Consider the following 20,601-nt stretch of genomic DNA (forward strand, 5'->3'; position numbering starts at 1 on the left):
CTCTCCTGAATCAAAAAATTAAGGGGAGAAAGTAGATGTGTTTGCCTTCTGTGATTGCTTTACAGCTGTGCCATGAAATTTGCTAATTTCAGCTTTTTAAAAAAATAATCTCAGGCCACCGTTTTCTAGGTTTAGCACCAGCGACTACTTCCCTCCCCCTTCCTCCTCAGTCTCTAGTCCTAGCTTTGCAGCCACTGTGGATTGAGGAGCTCAGAGCCAGACTGCTGGACAGGTGGGTTCTCACAGTGACAAAATCAAGGGAGTCAGCCCAACCCGAGAAGATCACACATTGATTCAACATACATGCAAAACCTGAGATTTTGGTAATTGTTACTATTCTAAGAACAATCTGTGTGCACAGCTAACTACAGGAAGGGAACATTCAAGCAGGTATTTTCCTACTTTATATCGATGTTTAGAAAGACAACTTCGTCATGCAGTTTTGGAAGACAAAAGTTAAGATTTTGGAGACTGCACCAGAAGTCTAGAAGCAAGAATGGAATGCCCAGAGGGTTTACAATTACCTGGGCAAATCAAGAGGCCTGCCACAGTACTTGTAATGTACTTACAAGCACCCAGAAACTCCTTCCTCCTCTCTGTATGCTCTCCCACTCTTTCTGGCCATTGCTCTCATGGTTACCACAGAGCACAACGGCAAACTTGTGTGAAGAGGATGATGGAAGGCAATCATGGGGACTAGGGACTCAGGCTGGTTCACTGAGTTTATACTCAACCTCTTCGATGGGGAAAAACTACCTAACAAATGTGCTGAGTAAATTGAGCCTTTGAAACAGACTTAGCAAATTCAGCTTTATCTCCTAATGGATTATCATTAGCAAGGCATGAGTTTATACTCTAGGTTAATTGACTGAAATAAGCATGATGTCTTGGGATGAATGGGACTTTTATTTATTCATCCAATCTTATCCCCTTACGGATATAAGCCATCATCGCTTCCGCATCTGTTTTCCCAGTCTCTTTATCCTGTTCTATTTGTACTTCCCACCCCAATGCAACCTGAGTTTCAAAAGGAAAAGACAGCATCTTCCAGCTAAAAGAAATGATTTCAGAAATTAAAGCCAGCATCCTCCTGGGCAGTCGTGCTTTTTCCATCACCCTGCTGACTGTAGTGTATATAAATCCCAGTGTATGATTACAGATGCATATTCAGTGTGGGCTACGCTATCTTAGTATGAGGTTCGATGATGAATACTGCAAAGATGAGATTTGCAAATAAAAGTGCAGTTTAATACCAAATAGAAATGACTATTTTTCTTACCTGCCGTTGGCACGGGTAATGTTGCATACAGCAGGCAGGGGTAATGTTGTATACAGTAGGCATGAGTAAGATTGTATACAGTACAGGGATCAGGTTTGCTGATTCACACTAGGATAGACAGTTATGGGCTGAAGAGGGAAATGACTGAACAGCAACAAATACACTGATAACTTATAGGCCCCACACCAGAACACATTTCTAGAGTTTAGCAACTAAGAAATGAAACCAATGCCTGAGGTGGGCTTGTGTCCATTGCAGGGTGGGTTTCAGACTTCCTGAGGTGTGCTACAAGAGAATCTTAGGAAAGCCAGACCATTACAGAGCATTTGGAGAAGAGAGGAGGGAAGTATACATAGAAACATGTCTGTGTGCTAGACAGCCAGATCCATCCAACACCAAAATAAGAAATACAGCTATTTCTATCACAGAGTCTCTCACAGTCCCTTCCCTGCCCTGTCAGTGGTCTAGTTCCCTAGCTGGACTAAGGGCAGTGACGTTGTCTAGTGCATCTCTCCAACATCAAACATTGGCTCTGGCACATGCAAGTGCTTGCTGAATACACAAACATACCTGAGACAATGATTCCACTTCTTACGGGAGCAAACATGTTTTAACACCGTGATCACACAATGGCTAAAATCCATTCTTTAAAAAATCTACTTATTAAGCAATACAAGAAGAAAAAAAAAACAAAACAAAAGGATTTTAATGAGGGCAAAGGTTACTTATTCGCATAGATTCAGTGTTAGCAAAGCACTTCTTCACTGATGTAACAACTCACCCTTATGAGCCCATTGGGCTCAAAGCAGCAGAAGCGCCCCATCTGACTTTCAGAGTAAAGGGCCCACCACAAGGATTTGCCGGCAGATTAAACCTGTCCTCTTTGTTCCTTAGTTGTATACTCCACTGTAGGGATTCCTCGGCTGTTCTTGCTTGGGTGATCTGGTTAGACAGGAACCTAAAGCCTGGTGATTTATGTCTTTCTGTGGGACGCTACTGCTCCTTCAGCACTCAGCTCCAGGAAGACAGCGGACATTATTAAATTATTTGACAATGACAAAGTAAACGAGGAAAGCATTAGGATTTTTTGCTGAAGATTCCTCTCATCTATTTGGTTAGAAAGGGCATGCTTTTGTGAAATAAGCCCGGGGACTGATTTAATACCTCACACCAAGTTTGAAGAAAGCAACAGAGGCTAATGTCAAAGGTCAACTGAGCATCTATCTTTACAGAACACTAGGGGATTCAGTCCCCGGTAAATCCATATTTAAAGACAACCTGGGGTGAACAACGCACTGGGATATGTAAGGTATTAATACATTGATCTCTCTCATTATACCTTTACCTTTGTGATTCCTTCTTGGTAAGGAAGAATGAATGCTTACTGAATACGTAGATCTCCATTCAGAAAATTCAGAAAACCTTCTGTAGGATTACAGATTTTTTTTCATTGGCCCACAAAAATGAAGGCCAACCAGTACACATTTTAAAGAAGCCTCTGTGAGGTCGGGGAGATGGCTCTGTGGCTAATGTGCTTGCCCAGAAAATGCGAGGACCTGAGTTTGGATTCCCAGAACTCACACAAATGTTGGGTGGGTGTGGCAGCTCATCTGTAAATAGCAGCCTCAGAGAACAGAGACAGAGGATCCCCTGAGTAAGCTGACAGGAGGGATGAGCCGTATGTGAGCTCTGGGTCAGACTGAGACCCCACCCCAGTGAACAATGGAAGAATGAAGATGATTCTGAATAAAAACCTTGAGCCTCTATGTGCTTGGGTCACAGATGCATTTGCGCTTCATACAGTGTGTCCACACACCTGCAGACAAGTATTCTCTTCCTCTCACTTGATCGATCACACACATGTACATGTGCACACATTCACAAGTAACTGGAAGAATAAAACCCAAATACATCTCCAACTTACAGCAGATTATGGCAGGAGGTAGTTGGAGACAAACGTTTCCTTCCCAAATCTTAATTAGATTTTTCTGTAGTCATGGCTAACATAATAATAGAGAGATTCCTACCGTGACTATAATAAAACTAATGGGAAATAAATTTGAGCTTAACAAGAATTCAAATACATGTAAAAGTAATGGCCCAGCACGTGTGAGCTGCAAGGGAGCCATCCCTGCCTTCTCCTCTAAAGGGTATAGAATCGTGGCAGGAAGCTCGTTTTCAGTTAATGGTCTCTAATGAAAGTCAGTCCGGGCTCTTTGTTTTGTTCTTTATTTCCAAAGCCTTTGAGGCTGGCTGCACAGGAACAGGTTACATTACTGGACACACCTCTGTCCCTGATACACATCGATTTTCTAATGTTCCTACCTAGCCCATGTAGAAAGGTTGAAAAGGAAACCTGAAAAGCAGCAGTTGTTCTAACCAGCTGTGTTGCTGATTAGAGCAGCCCTCCAGTGCGTCCCCTCTCCCCATCAGTGACAGCCAGTGGGGTTTCTAAGTATGGTCAGGGATGGCATCCTCACCTGAAGTCACACGGAAGTTTGAGGACATGTGTGTTCAAGAAGCAAACGTTGACGACAGTTGTGAACAAGCAGCTTAGGAGGTTTGTGCAAATGGCAGTTGTTGTTTCACACTCATTTTTTATGTGCATGAGTATATATTTTGCCTGCATGTAACTAGAGCACCAAGCACATGCCTGCTGCTGGAGGTGAGAAAATGGTGTCTGATCCCAGCAGTGAGCCATCATGTGGGTGCTGGGAACCGAACCTAAGTCCTCTGCAAGAGCAATAGGTGCTCTTAATTGTTGAGCTATCTCTGCAGTGCTGGAACCAGCACAAGATCAGGTTACATTACTGGACATTATTACTTTTAAACTAAAATGAAAACAAACTGCTCTCCTTTGTGAGAGACAGGAAGAAAACAAATCACTTAGTTAAGGTCCTATATAATACTAACGGGTAACGTGGAACCCAAGTAGTCAGTCTGTGTCTGGAATGCTCTGTGGGGTCAGCCACCAGCAACAACCACTTGAAGCAAGCAACAACCTTTGTCCTTTCAGGAAACACTATTTCTGGAACTTATAAGTTGTCTGTTACTTTGGTCACACTACTTAACCTGATTACCAGATCTAGATTTCCTTGACTTTTAACAAGTGGCAACAGTGCCGTCTTTCAGGGTCCATACACTTGAGTATTTGGCTTTGGTTTCCTGCTATTATTCAGCACATGCTTGATGTTCATATTGCCTCTGGAGGCAACATGAGAAACTCAGGGCAAAAATGTACTATCCAGATGCCTATATGTCCTTATATAAGGGCCTGTCAACCTAAACACATTCTTGTCAAATGTTCTACTAATTCCTTGAGAATTTCATACAACGCACTTTTATATTTGCCTCCAACTCTTCTGAGTATCTCCTCCCAGATCCATCCCCAGCCCTAACCCCCTAGCTTCATGTCTCTTCCATCTGTGATTCAGAAACCCATTAACTCCAGTATGTGTTGTCCACTCCTGGGTGTGGGCCATCCTCTGGATTGTGATCAACCTACCAGGAGCCATACCCTTAAAAGAAACTGCCTCTCTCTAGCCTCCCCACCCCACCCCCCTGCCACTTTGGAGCCATCAACAATTACTAAGTAGCTGTCAGTCAGGGGTAGGAAACACTTCCCAGATGTTGACCATCTTGGTCCCGTCCAGGCAGTCACAGCTGCTAAGTTCACACATGCAATGGTTCTTTCATGTTAGGGAAAAACTGCTCTGTTCTGGTTCTTCCCAGCCTCTGGCTCCTATGTCTTTCTGCCCCTCTTCCATGATGTGCCTAAACCTTGGTGAAGAGGTGTTCTGGACTGTTCCTTCCTCTCATTTACTTTCCCATTCCTCCTCTTCTGGGGTTTATTGCCTTAGCTGAGCCTCTGTCTTCTTCTTAAAGAGGTCCATAAAACTGAAAATGATGGAGGATAATTAAAGCCATTATCCGTCTGCAGGAAGAGATTGGGGCAGTTTTCTCCTAGACAGAATTATCCCACTGGCCTGGGAAAGCATAAACTTGCTCTGGCCAGGCAGGAAAGGCCAGAGGATACATTTCACAGTTTAGTTTAAACAAGCTTTGTTGGTTAATCATTATTTAGGTGCTAAGACTCTTCTGAGAAGAAAGTGAAGAAAATGGTTTAGCGGTTGTGTGAGAGGGAGGGAGAGGCCATGACACACCCCCTCTGGTACACCCTGAACTTGTGATCTCATTATCTACACAAAAAATTAATCATTAAATCGCCCCTCAAGCCTTACACTGTCTCCAGTCCTACTTTGGCTTTTAGATACCTTGTTTGTAGGACTTTGACATTCAAGAGTTGACTTTTCTCTTTAAAAGTGCACTGGATCCATTTGAAACATGGTCTGCTTCTCCAAGTTGATTTGTTTCCTAAATATTACACCTATTAAAAATATCCCAACTTCGGAAGACACAGAGCTGTTAGTGAATGTGGTCTGCTGACTTTCCGTATACACAGTTGTCTTCACTAAATCTGTAGCTTCCCGCACACAGCTTCTAAGTTCCAGGAATCATTGGAAACCCAACTGAGGAAAACACTTTGTTTTCTCAGAAATGCTATCTTAATTTGGGTCTTAGTTCTCTCTTCTAAGGAAGAAAAGTCATTAAATACAGCACAATGCTTTGATTAAGAAATACTTTCTCAAGGCTTTTTATTAAAAACAAAACAGTAATAAATGACAAGATTCAGAGAAGAAGAGAGAGCTAATGTTATATATTACCCATGCTCACAATGAAATGTTTGCAACTTCACCAACTTGGAATGCTTGCAAAATACCAGCTCTATCATTAGAACTGGGTGTGATGGATCATGCCTGGAATCCCAGCATTCCAGAAGCTGAGATATGAGGTCTGCCACAAGTGGATATAGCCTGGGCTACATAGGGAGCTGCAGGCCACCTGGGGCTACAGCCTGAGATCTTATCTTAAAACAAAATCTAAATCCTTCATAAGGGAAGAGAAATAAGGTTGGCTGAATCATGGAAACATTTGTCCTACAAAATATTTTCTGTGTATCTATCGCATATTAGGCTTTGGAAACAAAATGTGAAACAATGTAGACAAGATTCCTGTTCTTAAGACAGTAGACAGGAGGGTATGATAAAGAAACATCAGAAGGGCCAGGGTAGGGTGGGATGGAGTAGGGGAGAGGAGTGGCGGGGGGCACTCATAAGGAAAAATAGTTCAGGCTGGGAAAGGTGACGTCTAATGCCACAGACAGTGGAATCAGAGCTTTGGAATCCTGACATCTGAGTTCTGGCCCTGGTTTCACTGGAGCCACCCTGTAACCCTGGGCAATCTATCCACTCTCTCTGACTCGGTTTCATCAATAACGATACTGTTGAATGAGCATTGATGAAATGCACGACACAGACCTGGCAGTTTGTGGCCAAGTGGCAAGCATCCAATAAATGTTAGCTAAAATGGTATTAATGGTGACAGCAGGCCAAGGGCAGCTAGGCAGAAGGAAAAGGAGGAGGAGGACTGGAGAGGGAGGAAGGAGAGAAGGAGGGGAGTTGGAGGAGGGGGGAGGAGGAGGAAGAATAGGAGTCGTTCCTGATAAATGTGTTCCTGATAAATGAAAACTGTGTATCCAGAAAGGAGGCTCTGTGAATAAAGAACAGAATCTGAGCCAAGTGTTGTTGGGGAGCGGGGTGGGGGTGCTTTGAGGAAGAGATGCAGAAGTGAAGCTAAAGCTGGAAAGGCAAGCAGAGCCCAGCTCAGGAAAGCCCAGCTCAGCAGTGGCCCTCTAGGACCTTTGTTCAGAGAAGAATCAAATTTGAGTTGACCTTGGCCTTAGTGTAGAAATGTAGGCAAGTAAAAGAAGCAGGGACAATGATGAGATTTTTAAAGACAACTGCTGTAGTTTTATACACACACACACACACACACACACACATACAAACACACACAACTACATCTCCATCTGAAAAGAGCCCCAGAGTTGATATTCACTTGTCTGTTTACTATTTCATTGACTTACTGATAGATTCAATCATTCGTTCAATAAGCATCTATATCTGAAGCTCATCAGCTATCCATCCATCCATCCAGTGAGCATCAATAACTAACCGAAATTACTATCAGTTTGTCTGTTCAGTATTTCATTCATTCAGTATCAACACTTTTTTTTTCATCTCATCCACCCATGTATCCATTCATTAGGCATCAACCCCTGTGAAGGTGGCAAACTGTGCCGTGAGAGGTATCAGTGAACACAGTCCTACTCAACCAAAACTGCCATCTCCTCTCCTGCTAGGCAGTGCCTTACCCTAGTGACCCAGACCGTGTCCAGGAGAAAAGGTGCTTTGTAGTGGTCATGGCAGTGCCACAGAATAGATTAAGACGAAGCCTAAAGCATGGGGGTGGCTTGCCTTCACCCTGGGAAACAGAAGCTGTAGCTCAGTAGGAGAATGTTTACCTTCTATGGGCAAGGTCCTGAGTTCAATGCCCTACACAGAGAAGGAAAACACAACAAGAGTTTTGTGTGACCTTTGGCAAGTACTGGCCACTGAGCTGACTGCAGAGTGGAGTCAAATTCTGACATTTAAAATATCAAAATCTCAACAGGAGAAAGACCAAGGCTAGCTCTTATATTGAAAAATCCAAACTTGGAAAGTTAATTACACAAATAATATATTATTTATGTTCCATAGAGATGAACCTTCCTGAAGTAAGATGGACTGAATATAGGTGGTGAGGGTCAAGAGAAGGAAGGGAGAGTCTTGTCAGATGAGTGCCATTTTGAGAGTTTTGACGTCAATTTTACCCTTTTAAGAATTGCAGTACCATATGCTGAGAATACATCAGAAGCTATCCACCATGGCTGCATTCATATTGGGTTAAAGCAGAGTAGAGCCATTTGTTCAGGCCAATCTGGGAAGGTGACAAAGGGAAAGTGGACAGGTTAAGAGAATGATGCCTATTACTTTTGTAGTGTGGGAAGAAGAGCTACCTACATAACAAATAGGTTGACTTTGATTATACTCAGACTCTAGCGTTTCACCAGGCACTGAGCAGAGCAAGTGTAGAATAAACATATTTAAATCATAAGCCCAATCAACTACTTCCAATATGACATAAAAGAGGAAAAAAACCCCTCCAGATAGGAAAGTAACCACCTGCATCTTGTCACACAGCTGGATGCCAAGAATGAGGGAGAATCTTGAGCTTGGGCTCTTCCCTGGCACTGAGGAAAATCCCAGGCCAGATGGCGTTTTAAAATCTAATCTAATCTCGTGTGTCTGTGTCTCTCTCCCACTAACCTACATTATTTTTAAAGCAGTTAAAGCCAGTTCTACAAGATAAGCATAGTGTTTAGGCACTCTCTCCTGCCCCTTGAAGAAAACAAAAAGCAGTCTTTAATTGTAGAGAGAGAGAGACAGAGAGAGAGAGAGAGAGAGGAATTAAAATTACAGAACTTGTTAAAAAAACAAAACAAAACAAACAAACAAAAAAACCAAAAAACTCCCACTGCTAATGAAACAGACACCAACACCTGGTAGCAAGCACAGCTTTTCAAACCTGACCCATTCACACATACACACTTAAACACAGCTCACTAACAAAACGCTGAACACATTCGCTTGCCAGGCGCGTTCTTGTTCTTCAAGACTCACTCGCCGCCACTGAAAAGTAACTTGGACTCCTCAGGTCCTTGGGCACAGACTCTGCGTGATGTCACCTGACCAGCTCTTCCAGGCCCAAAGGAGTCCCCTGAGGGACTTGGGGGACACCCTCCCCCAACAAACACAGCCTCCACCTGCCCTCCTGGAGGACCCTTTTCGGTCCTCATTGGCAAGGAAACAGAGTAGCATTGTCCTCAGCGCTGTGTAATTTGCAAGATAGAAACGCTGGCTCTATGGGTCCCCAGCCCAGCCACCTGCCCGAGTCCGCGTCATCACACTCCAACCGAGATCCACTCGAAGGCTTCCCAAACAGCCAGGAGGTGTGAACAATGAAGTTTATCTGGCTCGGATCTCCCACCTCCAGCCACGCCGACCCGAGTCCCGCAGTGGGAAGTTAGGAACTGAGCCCGTGGGGTAGGTTCCACGCGTGTCCCCCCCCCCCCGGCCGCACCCCTCGCGTCGCCTGCCCGGGGCTGGCCCGTTACCTCCTTCCTGCGGCTGGGCGCCCCGGGGCGGGTGATGAGGGCGGTCTCCTCGCACACCACGGCCACGTCCTCCACGAACACGCAGTCGGGCAGGCTCTCGTCGGCCGGCAGCTGCACCACCTGCAGCCCCAGCTTGCTGCCCAGCACGCCCACGTAGAGCTGGTGCTGGCGCTCGGCGCGAGCGAAATCCACCTCTTCGCCCTGGGAGCGTCTCAGCGCGTGGCGACACAGGGACTCGGGCGGAGCCCGCACCACCGCGTGGGTGGCCCGGCCGAAGGCGGAGGGGTGGCCGAGGCCGGCCATGACTCGCGCGGAGAAGCGGCGGCGGGGTTTGGCTCGGTGGCCCGGTCCTCCCGAGAGCAGCGCGCGCCCAGCCTTGCGAGCCTGCGAGCCTGCGAGCCTGCGAGCGCCCGGCGGCTCCTCTTGGCAGCCGATGAATGTGCTGCTGCGGGAGCCCGGCTCGCGCCCGGAGCCCTGCCCGCGCCACTGAGCATGCCCAGAGCTCCAGGCGCCGGCCCAGCGCCCGCGCGCCTACTCCTGCGCTCCACGCATCTGCTGCAGGGAGGACTGTGTCAGCCGGGATGCGGAGGCTAGGGACTTGTTAGAAATGAGTCCCTCCGTGGTGTGTATATCCCATCGCAGGTGCACACCTTACATGGCCCTCCATGAGGATCTGGAAATCGGGCAGTGCCGTACTGGACCTGCTGGAGAGGACTTTCATGGTCAGGGGACCAGGCGAAGGGCGATTGTTTATGGATAAACTTTCCCTCTCTCTTCTTCCCTCATCACCCAGAACGTAGAACCTCGGTTCCCGGCGTGGAGGCCTGTCTTCACCCATATTACCTCAACTTTCTCCAAATTGACCTACTGTCCCACCTGAAACTCAGTATTGTACAAAGAATGCATTTCTTCCCACCCATGGGAAAGAATAACCCAAGAGACAGACACACAGATACAATAAGTATCTAGAAACTCCCTTTTCCGAAAAAAAAAAAAAAACAGTGATACTACAAGCCCACAAGGCAATTTAAAGTGGGAGGAAAACCTCTCCCTTCTTGTTTTTCCCCTACGTTTTGTTTAACTGCACTAGGCTTGTCACTCAGTAAAGGAATATCTAACTAGAAACCCGCGTACCAACATACCTAGTCTATCTCATCCCCGTTCAAGGCTGAAGGCACAGAGATAAGCTGAAGAAGGGGTATTATTGTGGGCTTTAACAAGATGCACTTGAAAGTCACCGTTATAATAACTCCGTTCTCAGCAGAGCTTGGGCGACATTTCACCCCTGATGAGCTTACAGCACCCCCTCCAAGAAAGATCAACTACCTCACCCAGTCCCCACAACTACCTTAAAACAATGAAGATTGCAAGAACAACAACCCAGGACAGCCACATTGGACAAACCCCTCGCCCCTCCCCCAACACTTCCCTTAGCTAACATTCTTGTCAGGACTCCAAAGATGGACTTGGGAGTCTCTGAGCCCCTTTATGAAGCCACTTTGATTAAATCTTTCTCTGCTGTTCACCAACACTCCTCTTTTGGGGACTGGTGTCAGGGCTTAGCCCACAGGGACTCCCAGAGCTTTCTCTTTAAAGCCCAGGTAATGTAAAGACTGACCCTAGAATACTTTCCCCAGTGCAATCAGTTCTGTGATTCCAGTGTGATTTGTTTCCAGAGTCTGCTAGAAGCAAGGAGCTAGCATTTTGTCCCTACACTAGAACTATGCACACGGTGACAATTCAGTTCCTTGACCTTGGGAAGGAGATTCCAGCTTCCGTCCAGCCTCACTCTTCCTGTGGAAACACACCGCGCAGAATTCCTGTTACTTCTTGACCTTCCTGAGACTCCATCCTTTGTTTGATAGTGATACAAAGCCTGCAGTTTTCCTCTTTCACATATCAAAGTTTAAATAATCCAGGGGGTGTGCTCTTCTCAAGGGGACCATCTCCAAAATCCAGACCACACCTCTGAAATAATCTAAGGCGATACCCTTCTCCCTCATGGGTTGTAGCATAATACTAACTTAAAAATCATTTTGATGATCAAGTATCATAATTGAACGAGGTATGGTGCTTGCACCTGCAACCCAATTACTATTGAGGTAGAGGGAGGCTTGAGGGTAGCCTGGTCTAGACGAGTTCTAGGCCAGTAGTGGATACATAAGAAGCTCTTGCCTTGGGTAGGTACATATATTTCTGTGGAAACACATGTATACACTTACATAAACATGCCTATGTGTTTATACAGACACATGTGATTTGAATGTGACCTTAGAAACCCTCTCATTTGATTTTTTTTATCTACAATGTTTTGAAATCCAGCTGTGGCATCCAGTATGCGTATGGACCTTTTGCTTGTATATTTTAAGCCCTGTTTAACAAGACCAGGTATATTCCATGTTTGAGGATCTATCGTGCTTAAGAAGTTCTTCAGTTTGAACTTCAATCCCCTTGGTCTCAGCTCTGCCTCCTGATGAAAGGGCCAGCATTCTTTCACAAGCTGGCACTCACATATTTGAAGGCAGTTCTGTTATCTCTGCAGTCCGTCCTGACCCCTGCACTCTTGAAGCCTGACCCAGCAGAAAGCGGCTTCTGATTTGGTTTCACAGTCCTTTTTAACATTCTCATGTTCTTCCTTTTGATGAAAACCAACTTGACCATTTCCCTTCTAAGGCATCCAGACAAGAGATGATTGTTCCTATGTCTAACTGACAGGGACGATGGCAGTTTAATCCAGAGGAGATATGCTCTTCTCAGACTGCACCTCTGAAGTAATGTAAGGTGATAGCCTTCTCCCCAGTGTTCTGTAACATATGACTAATTTAAAGATCATTTTGATCATTGAATAATATATTTGAACCAGGTGTGGTGGCTTGCACCTGCAATCCAAATACTAGCACCTGTGACAGATGCACCCCTGACAGGTGCACCCCTGACAGGTGCACTCCTGACAGGTGCACCCATGATATGTTCTAGGCTCTGTCAAACCTGCATTCATTTCCCTAGTGCTCTGGTGCCAAGGCCCATGCTCCAGCCATCTTACTAAAGCTCTGATCCTAGCTTTTAGAAAGTCTGGATTTCCAGGAACAAGTTCATCTATGCCATCCTATAGTGGTTTTCCAAGCCGAGCTCACAGTGGATGGGGGGGTGCCTTTTCTCCCTTACCCCAAGGGTGATATGGTAGTTTGAATATGCTTGGCCCAGGGAGTGGTACTGTTTAGGGGTGTCGCCTTGTTGGAGGAAGTGTGTCACTGTGGGTGTGGGCTTTAAGATCCTCATCCTAGTTGCCTGGAAGCCAGCATTTTCTTCACAGCCTTCAGATGAAGATGTAGAACTCTCAGCTCCTCCTGCATTATGCCTGCCTGGATGCTGCCATGCATTGCCATTGATGATAATGGACTGAACTTCTGAACCTGTAAGCCAGCCTCAATTAAATGTTGTCCTTGGTCATGGTGTCTGTTCACAGCAGTCAAACCCTAACTAAAACAGATGACTTGAGTTTACAGTTGATATAGCATCTTCCAGATTCTAAAAAGAGGACGTCATTGAAGGACAACTCTGATAAGTCATTAGAAGCAAGGCTTCTAAGACCATCTAGGTTCTTCTAAATCAGAACACTCCAGGGGTGAGCCTGCCCTACTGGCACCAGATTAATATCAAAAACCACTCAGTAGTCTTTAGATGGAAGAGTCCCACCAGTATTCCAAAGGTAAAAGTTCACCCATGGGTCTAACTAACTAGGTTAAAATGGAAGGATTTGATTCTCTTTGGTCCTTTGCTTCTATGAACCTTATTCTACACTAAGGTTGTATCTACCTTCAACAGGACATCACATAGACACTATTCATGTTTGTGCCTCTCTGGAGCCTCAGCATTTTTCTGTCACCCAATGCCCTCAGCCAAATTGTGGTCAGGGCCTTGTGTGTCACTCATGGCTTATGTTAGCCTAGTGTATGATCAGAGCTGGTAAGTGTCCCCCATAAATAGACGTTGTCCGTGTTTTCCAAACTGGAACGGCAGAGCTTGTTTTTCTGCAAATCTAATTTTGTCATTTATCCTTATTTAATGTCATGTGCTTCGTTCCAACATGTCTAAGTTTGATTCTGTCATGTCGTACATTATTTATTACTTCTAGTCTCTGCCATCTGAAATTTGATAAGCGCGTGACTTCTGTCCGCTCTAAGCAGTTGTCAGGAAACATTAGAATATGTCTACTGCCGAAAACAGCAAGAAAAACACCCAAATCCAGTAAATGATAGCTTGCATGCCTTCATGCTTCAGCAGTGAAAGGCTGTTCTTAGGAAAAGGGGCTTGACTGAAGCTAACACATATAAGTTCATTTTCCTCATGCATATTTATCAAAAACTCTCCAGGCACAACAGCACGCCACGTACTTCAGAGCAATGCAAATAGCATAAGACGATCTTTGACCTTGAAGTGCTCAAATCTTACCAGAAAAAAAAATCCAAGATGTGCAGAGCTCGAGCTATGTACGATAAGCACTCGAGAAGCATCTGTGATAAAGCACTGTAGGCACCGAGGAAAAGAGCGATCACCGTGGCGGGCAGGAGAGGAAGAAGGCTGCTCCAAGGCAGGTGAACTTGGCTTAGACCTTGAATAATCTCTTAGGATGTGAGTTACTGAAAGAGGGGAAGGAGGATTCTAAGGAAAGAGTGTGCGAGGTGCTAGAGACACGGTCAAGGGGACAGTAGATAAATCGCCTCAGTGTCACTGAGGTAGGTCTATCTGCTGTGACAAGGACAAGTGAGTCACCCCGTGTGGCAGCACAAGCTGTCTCTCAGGCTAACACGGGCCTTCCTTTGTCTGCAGCTCTTTCTCCAAGCAGCGTCAAAGATCTGTCTTTTATTTTATTGTTCCAACTCATCAGCACACACATCCCAGGACTGTGTGCTCACCTTCCTCAGGAGGAAGGACATAGGGTAACGTGTGTGAAAGATATGTTGGGCCAGGCCTGGAAGGGATGCAATCTTCTGGTCACACTCCTCTGGCTAACGTTCACCCAATAATTTTTTTTTTACATTTAATTTAATTTTATTACTTATTCACTTTACATCCCACTCACTGCCCCCTCCTAGTCACTCTCCCACAATCCTTCCCCCCACGACCCCTCTCCTCCTTCTCCTCTGAGCAGGTAGAGATCCCCCCCCCCCATATTCCACCCGACCTCGGAACATCAAGTCTCCTTGAGGCTAGGTGCTTCCTCTCCCCCTGAGGCCAGACAAGGCAACTCAGCTAGGCGAACATACCCCACATACAGGCAACTGTTTTGGGAATAGCCTCTGTTCCAGTTGTTTGGGACCCACATGAAGATCAAGCTGCACATCTGCTACATATGATCAGGGAGGCCTAGGTCCAGCCCATGTATCTTCTTTGGTTAGTGGTTCAGACTCTGAGAGCCCCAAGGGTACAGGTTAGTTGACTCTGTTGGTCTTCCTATGGAGTTGCTATCCCCTTTGGGGCCTGCAATCCTTCCCCCTATTCTTCCTTAAGAGTCTCCAAGTTCCATTCACTGTTTGGCTGTAGATCGCTGCATCTGTCTGAGTCAGCTGCTGGGTGGAGCCTCTCAGAGGACAACTTGCTCCTGTCTGCAAGCGTAACAGAATATCATTAATAGAACTGGGGATTGGTGCTTGTCCATTGGATGGGTCTCAAGTTGGGCCAGTCATCGGTTGGCCATTCCCTCAGTCTCTGTTCCCTCCCCAGTGCCTGCATTTCTGGTAGACAGGATAAATTTGGGGTTAAAAGTCATGTGGGTGGGTTATTATCTTCATCACTCCACTAAGGTGTGTGCCTGGCTATAGGAAGGCAGCCTCTTCAGGTTCCACATCCCCAGTGTAGTGAGTCACAGCTAAGGTCACCCCATTGATTCTTGGGTTCTTCCCTTATCCCAGGTCTCTGCTTCATCCTGAAGATGCCCCCCACCTCCTCACCCCCATCAGTTTCAGATTTCCATTCATTTTCATGGGCATCTAGCCATCTCTCCTATCATTCATCACATCTGATCCTGAACCCCCTATTCAGCCTGGAAAATATAGTTTTGTGTGGGTCCAGAAAGAAACAGGAGGCTGAGGATACTGCTAGCTAATGCCGGTCCCGGAGCACAGTGGAGAGAATGGGACACAGACAGGCTGTTTTCTCATCAATGAGCAGTGGAGAGACGTGTTAGAGAGAGCAAGAGCTAGCTGGGTCCTGATGCCAGACTGTGCGGGCGACAGTGAGGCATTGCTTCCCTTCATGCATGATTTTAGACATGACAGCACTCTGCCTCAGACCTACTTCATTTATAAAACGGAAAACAGGGGACCCATTGTCAGAAGCTTACTTTGAAGTTATTATGACGCAGAGTGCTTGAGAAGTATTAAAAATAGTACTTGCAGCCCAGCAGATGTTCAGTAAGTATCCACTAACTGTGTATGTGCAAGCTTGCATACAGGTGTAGGCTTGCATCTTGAGACCAGAGGTTAGCTCTGGGTATCATTCACTAGGAACCATCTCCTTGTCTTTGGAAGCAGCCTGCAACTCACCATGTAGGTGAGGCTGGACAGCCGGTGAGCCCTAGGAGTCTGCCTCCCTAGCGCTGGAGTTACAAGCATGGGGCACCATGGCTGGCTTTTGACATGGGTTCTAGGGATTCAGTCCTCATGCTTGGCTGACTGAGTGATCCTCCTCAAGACAGGTGCTAAACAGAAAACTTCAAATATATTTCTTATCAAAGGCCAAATGGCACCTGCACATCCAGCAATTTATCAATCACATGAGTGTCCTGCTTTCCAACAATGGAGGCCTTAGACTGAAGGTCACATTCTCACCATGGGTGTAATTGTAGATCCGGTGCATATTTGCCGAACCATTGCCCTGCCAGAGACTGTGCTAGGGACTGGGTGTGTAGCTGAGAATACTAAAGTGCAGTGTATTGTCAAGTTGCCTCATTTGGCCCTTCAGACATATAAAAGTATTTATAATTGGTTTCATATTTAAAATTTGGCATACCTAGAGCCAAATGTGCTCGTTTCCAGGAAACAGAGCACCATGGGTAAAGTAAAAGAAAGGACAGGGAAGTGACCAGAACGAAGGGTGGAGAATTGGCAGAGGCCAATTCTATCTGACGGACCTAGAGTTGATTCTAGTTTCCTGACTGGATACTGAAGACAGGGGTAGATTTTCTTTCTCCATTGATAATATTTTTTCTGCATTTGAAATCAACTTAAATATAAAATACTTCAGGATTAAAGCAGAATTTCTTGCATTACTCCTTCCTTAATTTTTAGCAGATACAAGGTGTGCTTTCCCTGGGGAAGGGTCTTGTGGGATGGGACTGGGAATCTTAAAAGAGACGGAAGACTCAGAGATGTCTGTGTCCATCACGAGTGCTAGAAATGTGGATCTCGAAAGGACCAGGAATCTGTAGACTGGTCCAACCCGGAGGATTTCAACAGAGAAACGTTTACAGAAAGGCTAACTGTGATGAGACCCAATGTTAAAGATTTCCTCTGATGGAATGAGTGATGTTTGCTCAGACAAGAACATGACGGTACCAGAGTATAGGTTCTATGTCACGACACAGCTCTGATCTCGGTTTCTAAAACCACCTGGGATTTAAGTCACTGAGCAAGTGTTTGCTAAGCAGTAATAGTGTGTGGGGTGGAGAAATACACACCCCATCCCCAACTGAGCATGGATTTTAGCTACTGACATACTTGAGTTAGACTCCCGATTCCAGCTACATTTTGTCACCTCCGAGAGGTAGAGACGCATGCTTTATTCTTTCCTGTCTCGCTATAGCTCCAGACGACTGATCGCCATGGATTGTGTCACTTGGAATCCCATTTTTATGGAGCTTAACTTAGGGGGCAGTCTTACAGGGGATATAGGAGGAAAGAAGAGAGAGGGTTGGAATATGGATCCTGTCACCCTCTTCTTACCTTTTCATGAGTTTCACGATGGTTTGCTTTCTTCTACACACAGTTTCCTATCTTTGCTAGTCCCTGGTGCCTCAGTGGCCTTCGCTCTCGTTACACTGCCCATACCTCTAAAAACATGAAGTAGTCTCTTTCAAGTTCTTAGCTAGGTATGCCATTTCCTTTTAACGAGGAGCATCTCTCGAGAGTCTGCGTGGCACGTGGAAATCAGAGTTGCCATGAGGCTGAAAGGTGACTAATGGACCATACTAATAGCCTTGGGCTCTTATGCTGTATACCGTGATCAATACCAAAGTATCCATCTGCCTGTGTGTAAAATGCCCTTGTTTGCATTCAAAATGCCCAAGTCCTTTCGTAAGACAAAGCCTACAACCGACAGGGTGAATAGAGTCTACGATCTCCGAAGCACGGCCTTCTTCACTCAGACCTCTTCATGCATAGACAATATGCCCGATCTCTCTGCTCTGATGCTTATCCATCTAGGGTAACAGCCGATCCACGCTAGAGTGATAACCACACTGGAAAACCACATTAGAGGCTACTGAGAAAAAAAATCCTAAAACATATACAGGGTCATTTGAACATGTTGAATTTTAACAAGAGATCTGTGACATTAACCCTAAGGAGATAGTCACCCACTGATGTAGGCATGGTTCCCAACTACTGTTTATTCAGTTTTTCAGAGATTTTTGGGACATTATAGTCTCAGGAGTATTTTTTAAGGGAAATATCATACTTAAGTGTACAGGAAGAAGAAATAGCTTGAAGGAAAAGACTTTGCAGTTGAGAGGTAATGAAAATGTGTGTGTGTGTGTGTGTGTGTGTGTGTGTGTTATAAAGAAAAACATTTCTCTGCAGTTAAGATGGTTATATCTCTCTCTTTTTTAATTTAATTTTATTTATTTTTTTATTGGATATTTTATTTACATTTCAGATGTTATTCCCCTTACCCCATTCCCCCCCAGGAACCCCTATCTTATCCCCCCTCCTCCTGCTTCTATGAGGATGTGCCCCCACCCACCCACCCCCACTCCCACCTCCTCACCCTCGAGTTCCCCCACACTCGGTGTCCAGCCTTCATGGAACCAAGGACCTCTTCTCCCACCTATGCCCGACAAGGCCATCCTCTCCTACATATATTATATGTGCTTCCACACAGATGCCACAGGGCTATCTGTAAAGTGGTTCAATTTCCTCACACAGACAGTGAAATGTCAGGCAACTCCAGAGGATCACCGAGTTTGCTCTCATAGGAGAACAGTTTTGTCACGGTGCTAGTATGTGCCTGTTACAGGAAAGCTTTCACCTCGGTGGCACGGCTTTCTTTCGGCTTATTTTCTTCGTTTTCTTCAGTCTGTCTGTGCGTGTCTGCTTTTCTTCACGTGTCTTGTCAGTCAGGCTGGGCACGCTAATGTAGGCCCACGACTTCAAATATCACCTTGAACCCAACAATACCCAGCTCTTCACTTCCATCAGAGCACAGTAGCTGCACAAGCTACTGCTGATCTAATTGCTCCACTTCGCTTTCTTCTTGGTCTCCACATTGCCCCATTCACATGTTGTGACAGATTTACCTCTTAAAACTGACTCAAATCTACCCATGTCTCTCTCCACACAGGCCCCACCTAACTCTCAACTACTGACTCCCTGGATTATTGCAAACAGCAGCCTTATGTCAAGTGGATTTTTCCAAACTGAAATCTAACGAGCCACATTCTTTATCCTTTCGTGTCTCCCAGGATGCTTGGCCCAGGAAGCACTATTAGGAGGCGTGGTCTTGTTGTAGTAGGTGTGGCCTTGTTGAAGTAGGTGTGGCCTTGTTGGAGTAGGTGTGGCCTTGGAGTGGGTGTGGCCATGTTAGAGGAAGTGTGTCACTGTGGGGTGGTCTTTGAGATCCTCTTCCTATCCATGTGGGAACCAGTCTTCTCTTAGCCCTCCAAACAAGATGTAGAACTCTCAGCTCCTCCTGCACCTTGCCTAGTCTACCTGGAAGCTCCCATGCTCCCTCCTTGATGACAATGGACTGAACCACTGAACCGCCCCAATTAACTGTTGTCCTTATAAGAGTTTCCTTGGTCATGGAAATTCCCCATCATTCTCCAACCTGGCTTCTGTTCGTTGTCTGAATCGGGCCTTTTATTTAGGATTCTGCTCATGGTGTTTGTTTCCTGGAAAGTGCCTATCATACTGTTTTGTACAAATAATACTTGCTTTAAAAAAAAAAAAAAGACACCAGTCAATAAAGGACTTGCCCGTCCCCAAATCCCCTAAGTGGGATGACATAACTGGACATAACTTTTCCTTCTGTCCCAAGGCGCTGCATCAGTCCATGAGCTCTTGGCACACGGGCAGGCATTCTTATTGCTAGCTCCTCCATTCAGGTATTTTAGAGCATGGCTTAGCTGACCCAGAGACAGAATTTCCTTCTCATTCTCTAATTGGGCCAGCTTCCTAAGACTTTAGTTTTTATGAAATTTCCTGTTCCGAAAGTCGGTGACTCTATTGCTCCAGATGTTTTCTGTGGTGGTGGAGAGTGCACAGTCTGGATTTAAAGCCCTGCCCTGTGGCAGCTGTGTGGTATCACACAGTTGCTCGACTTTCCAGGCCTCAAGTTCTCACCTGGAAAACAGAAATGGTGGTTCTCACACCGTTGCTACTATAGGAGGCCAATGAAGTTAACGTGTTTTCTCTTCCACCAGTTAAGACAGCCGTCTGTTTAAATGCTGGCTTCAGCATCTTCTTATCTGGCAGTTATGGTGAGCTGAACTCTTTATCACAGAGTTCCCCAAATGAAGATGACACCTGGCTACCCTGTGGGTTTCTATGCATTGGTCCAGGTAAAGTGTGTATACAGTAATTCGGTCACTTCTGTGGTGAAATAGGGAAATAAGGTGGAGGAGGGGAGAGGAAACCTGGAAAGCCTCATCACAGCTGCCTCACAGGGAGCCAGCTTTGCTGCTCTTTCTCATGCTGTTGGTTCGTTCATTGCTGGGGACACTTCCGGTTTTGATCACTGCCGCTCTGCTGCAACTCCTGGCCCACCCGTTTCTCCCATCTTTGTTCCAGTTGCCCGTTGCTTCATAACTAATTGTCCTCCAAGCTGAGTGGCTTACCACGGTGGTTACATTCTGTGCCTGATGTGTGAATCAGGAAGGACAGGTCCAGGCGCTTCTTCTCTGACTCCCATGGGAGTTCCTTGGGACAGTGAGAGCTGGAGAAGCCATTTTCCAGCTGCTTTTCTTACTCTCATCACTGAGCTTAGAGTT

The 20,601-nt window shown here is 45.7% G+C and overlaps 1 protein-coding gene across 1 annotated transcript in view; it reads right to left on the reverse strand.

Annotated features, from left to right (window-relative positions):
• The window catches only part of Ddah1 (dimethylarginine dimethylaminohydrolase 1), a 134,453-nt gene extending 124,740 nt beyond the window's left edge, over positions 1 to 9,713 (reverse strand). Inside the window, exon 1 of the mRNA XM_028788114.1 lies at positions 9,396 to 9,713. Coding sequence (XP_028643947.1) covers positions 9,396 to 9,698 — 303 coding nt within the window. The 5' untranslated portion in view covers positions 9,699 to 9,713. The remainder of the gene's footprint in view (positions 1 to 9,395) is intronic.
• Between the last annotated feature and the right edge of the window lie 10,888 nt (positions 9,714 to 20,601).

Source organism: Grammomys surdaster, unplaced genomic scaffold, assembly GCF_004785775.1.
Source record: "Grammomys surdaster isolate TR1022 unplaced genomic scaffold, NIH_TR_1.0 125701, whole genome shotgun sequence".
In the NCBI taxonomy this organism is placed as follows: domain Eukaryota; kingdom Metazoa; phylum Chordata; class Mammalia; order Rodentia; family Muridae; genus Grammomys; species Grammomys surdaster.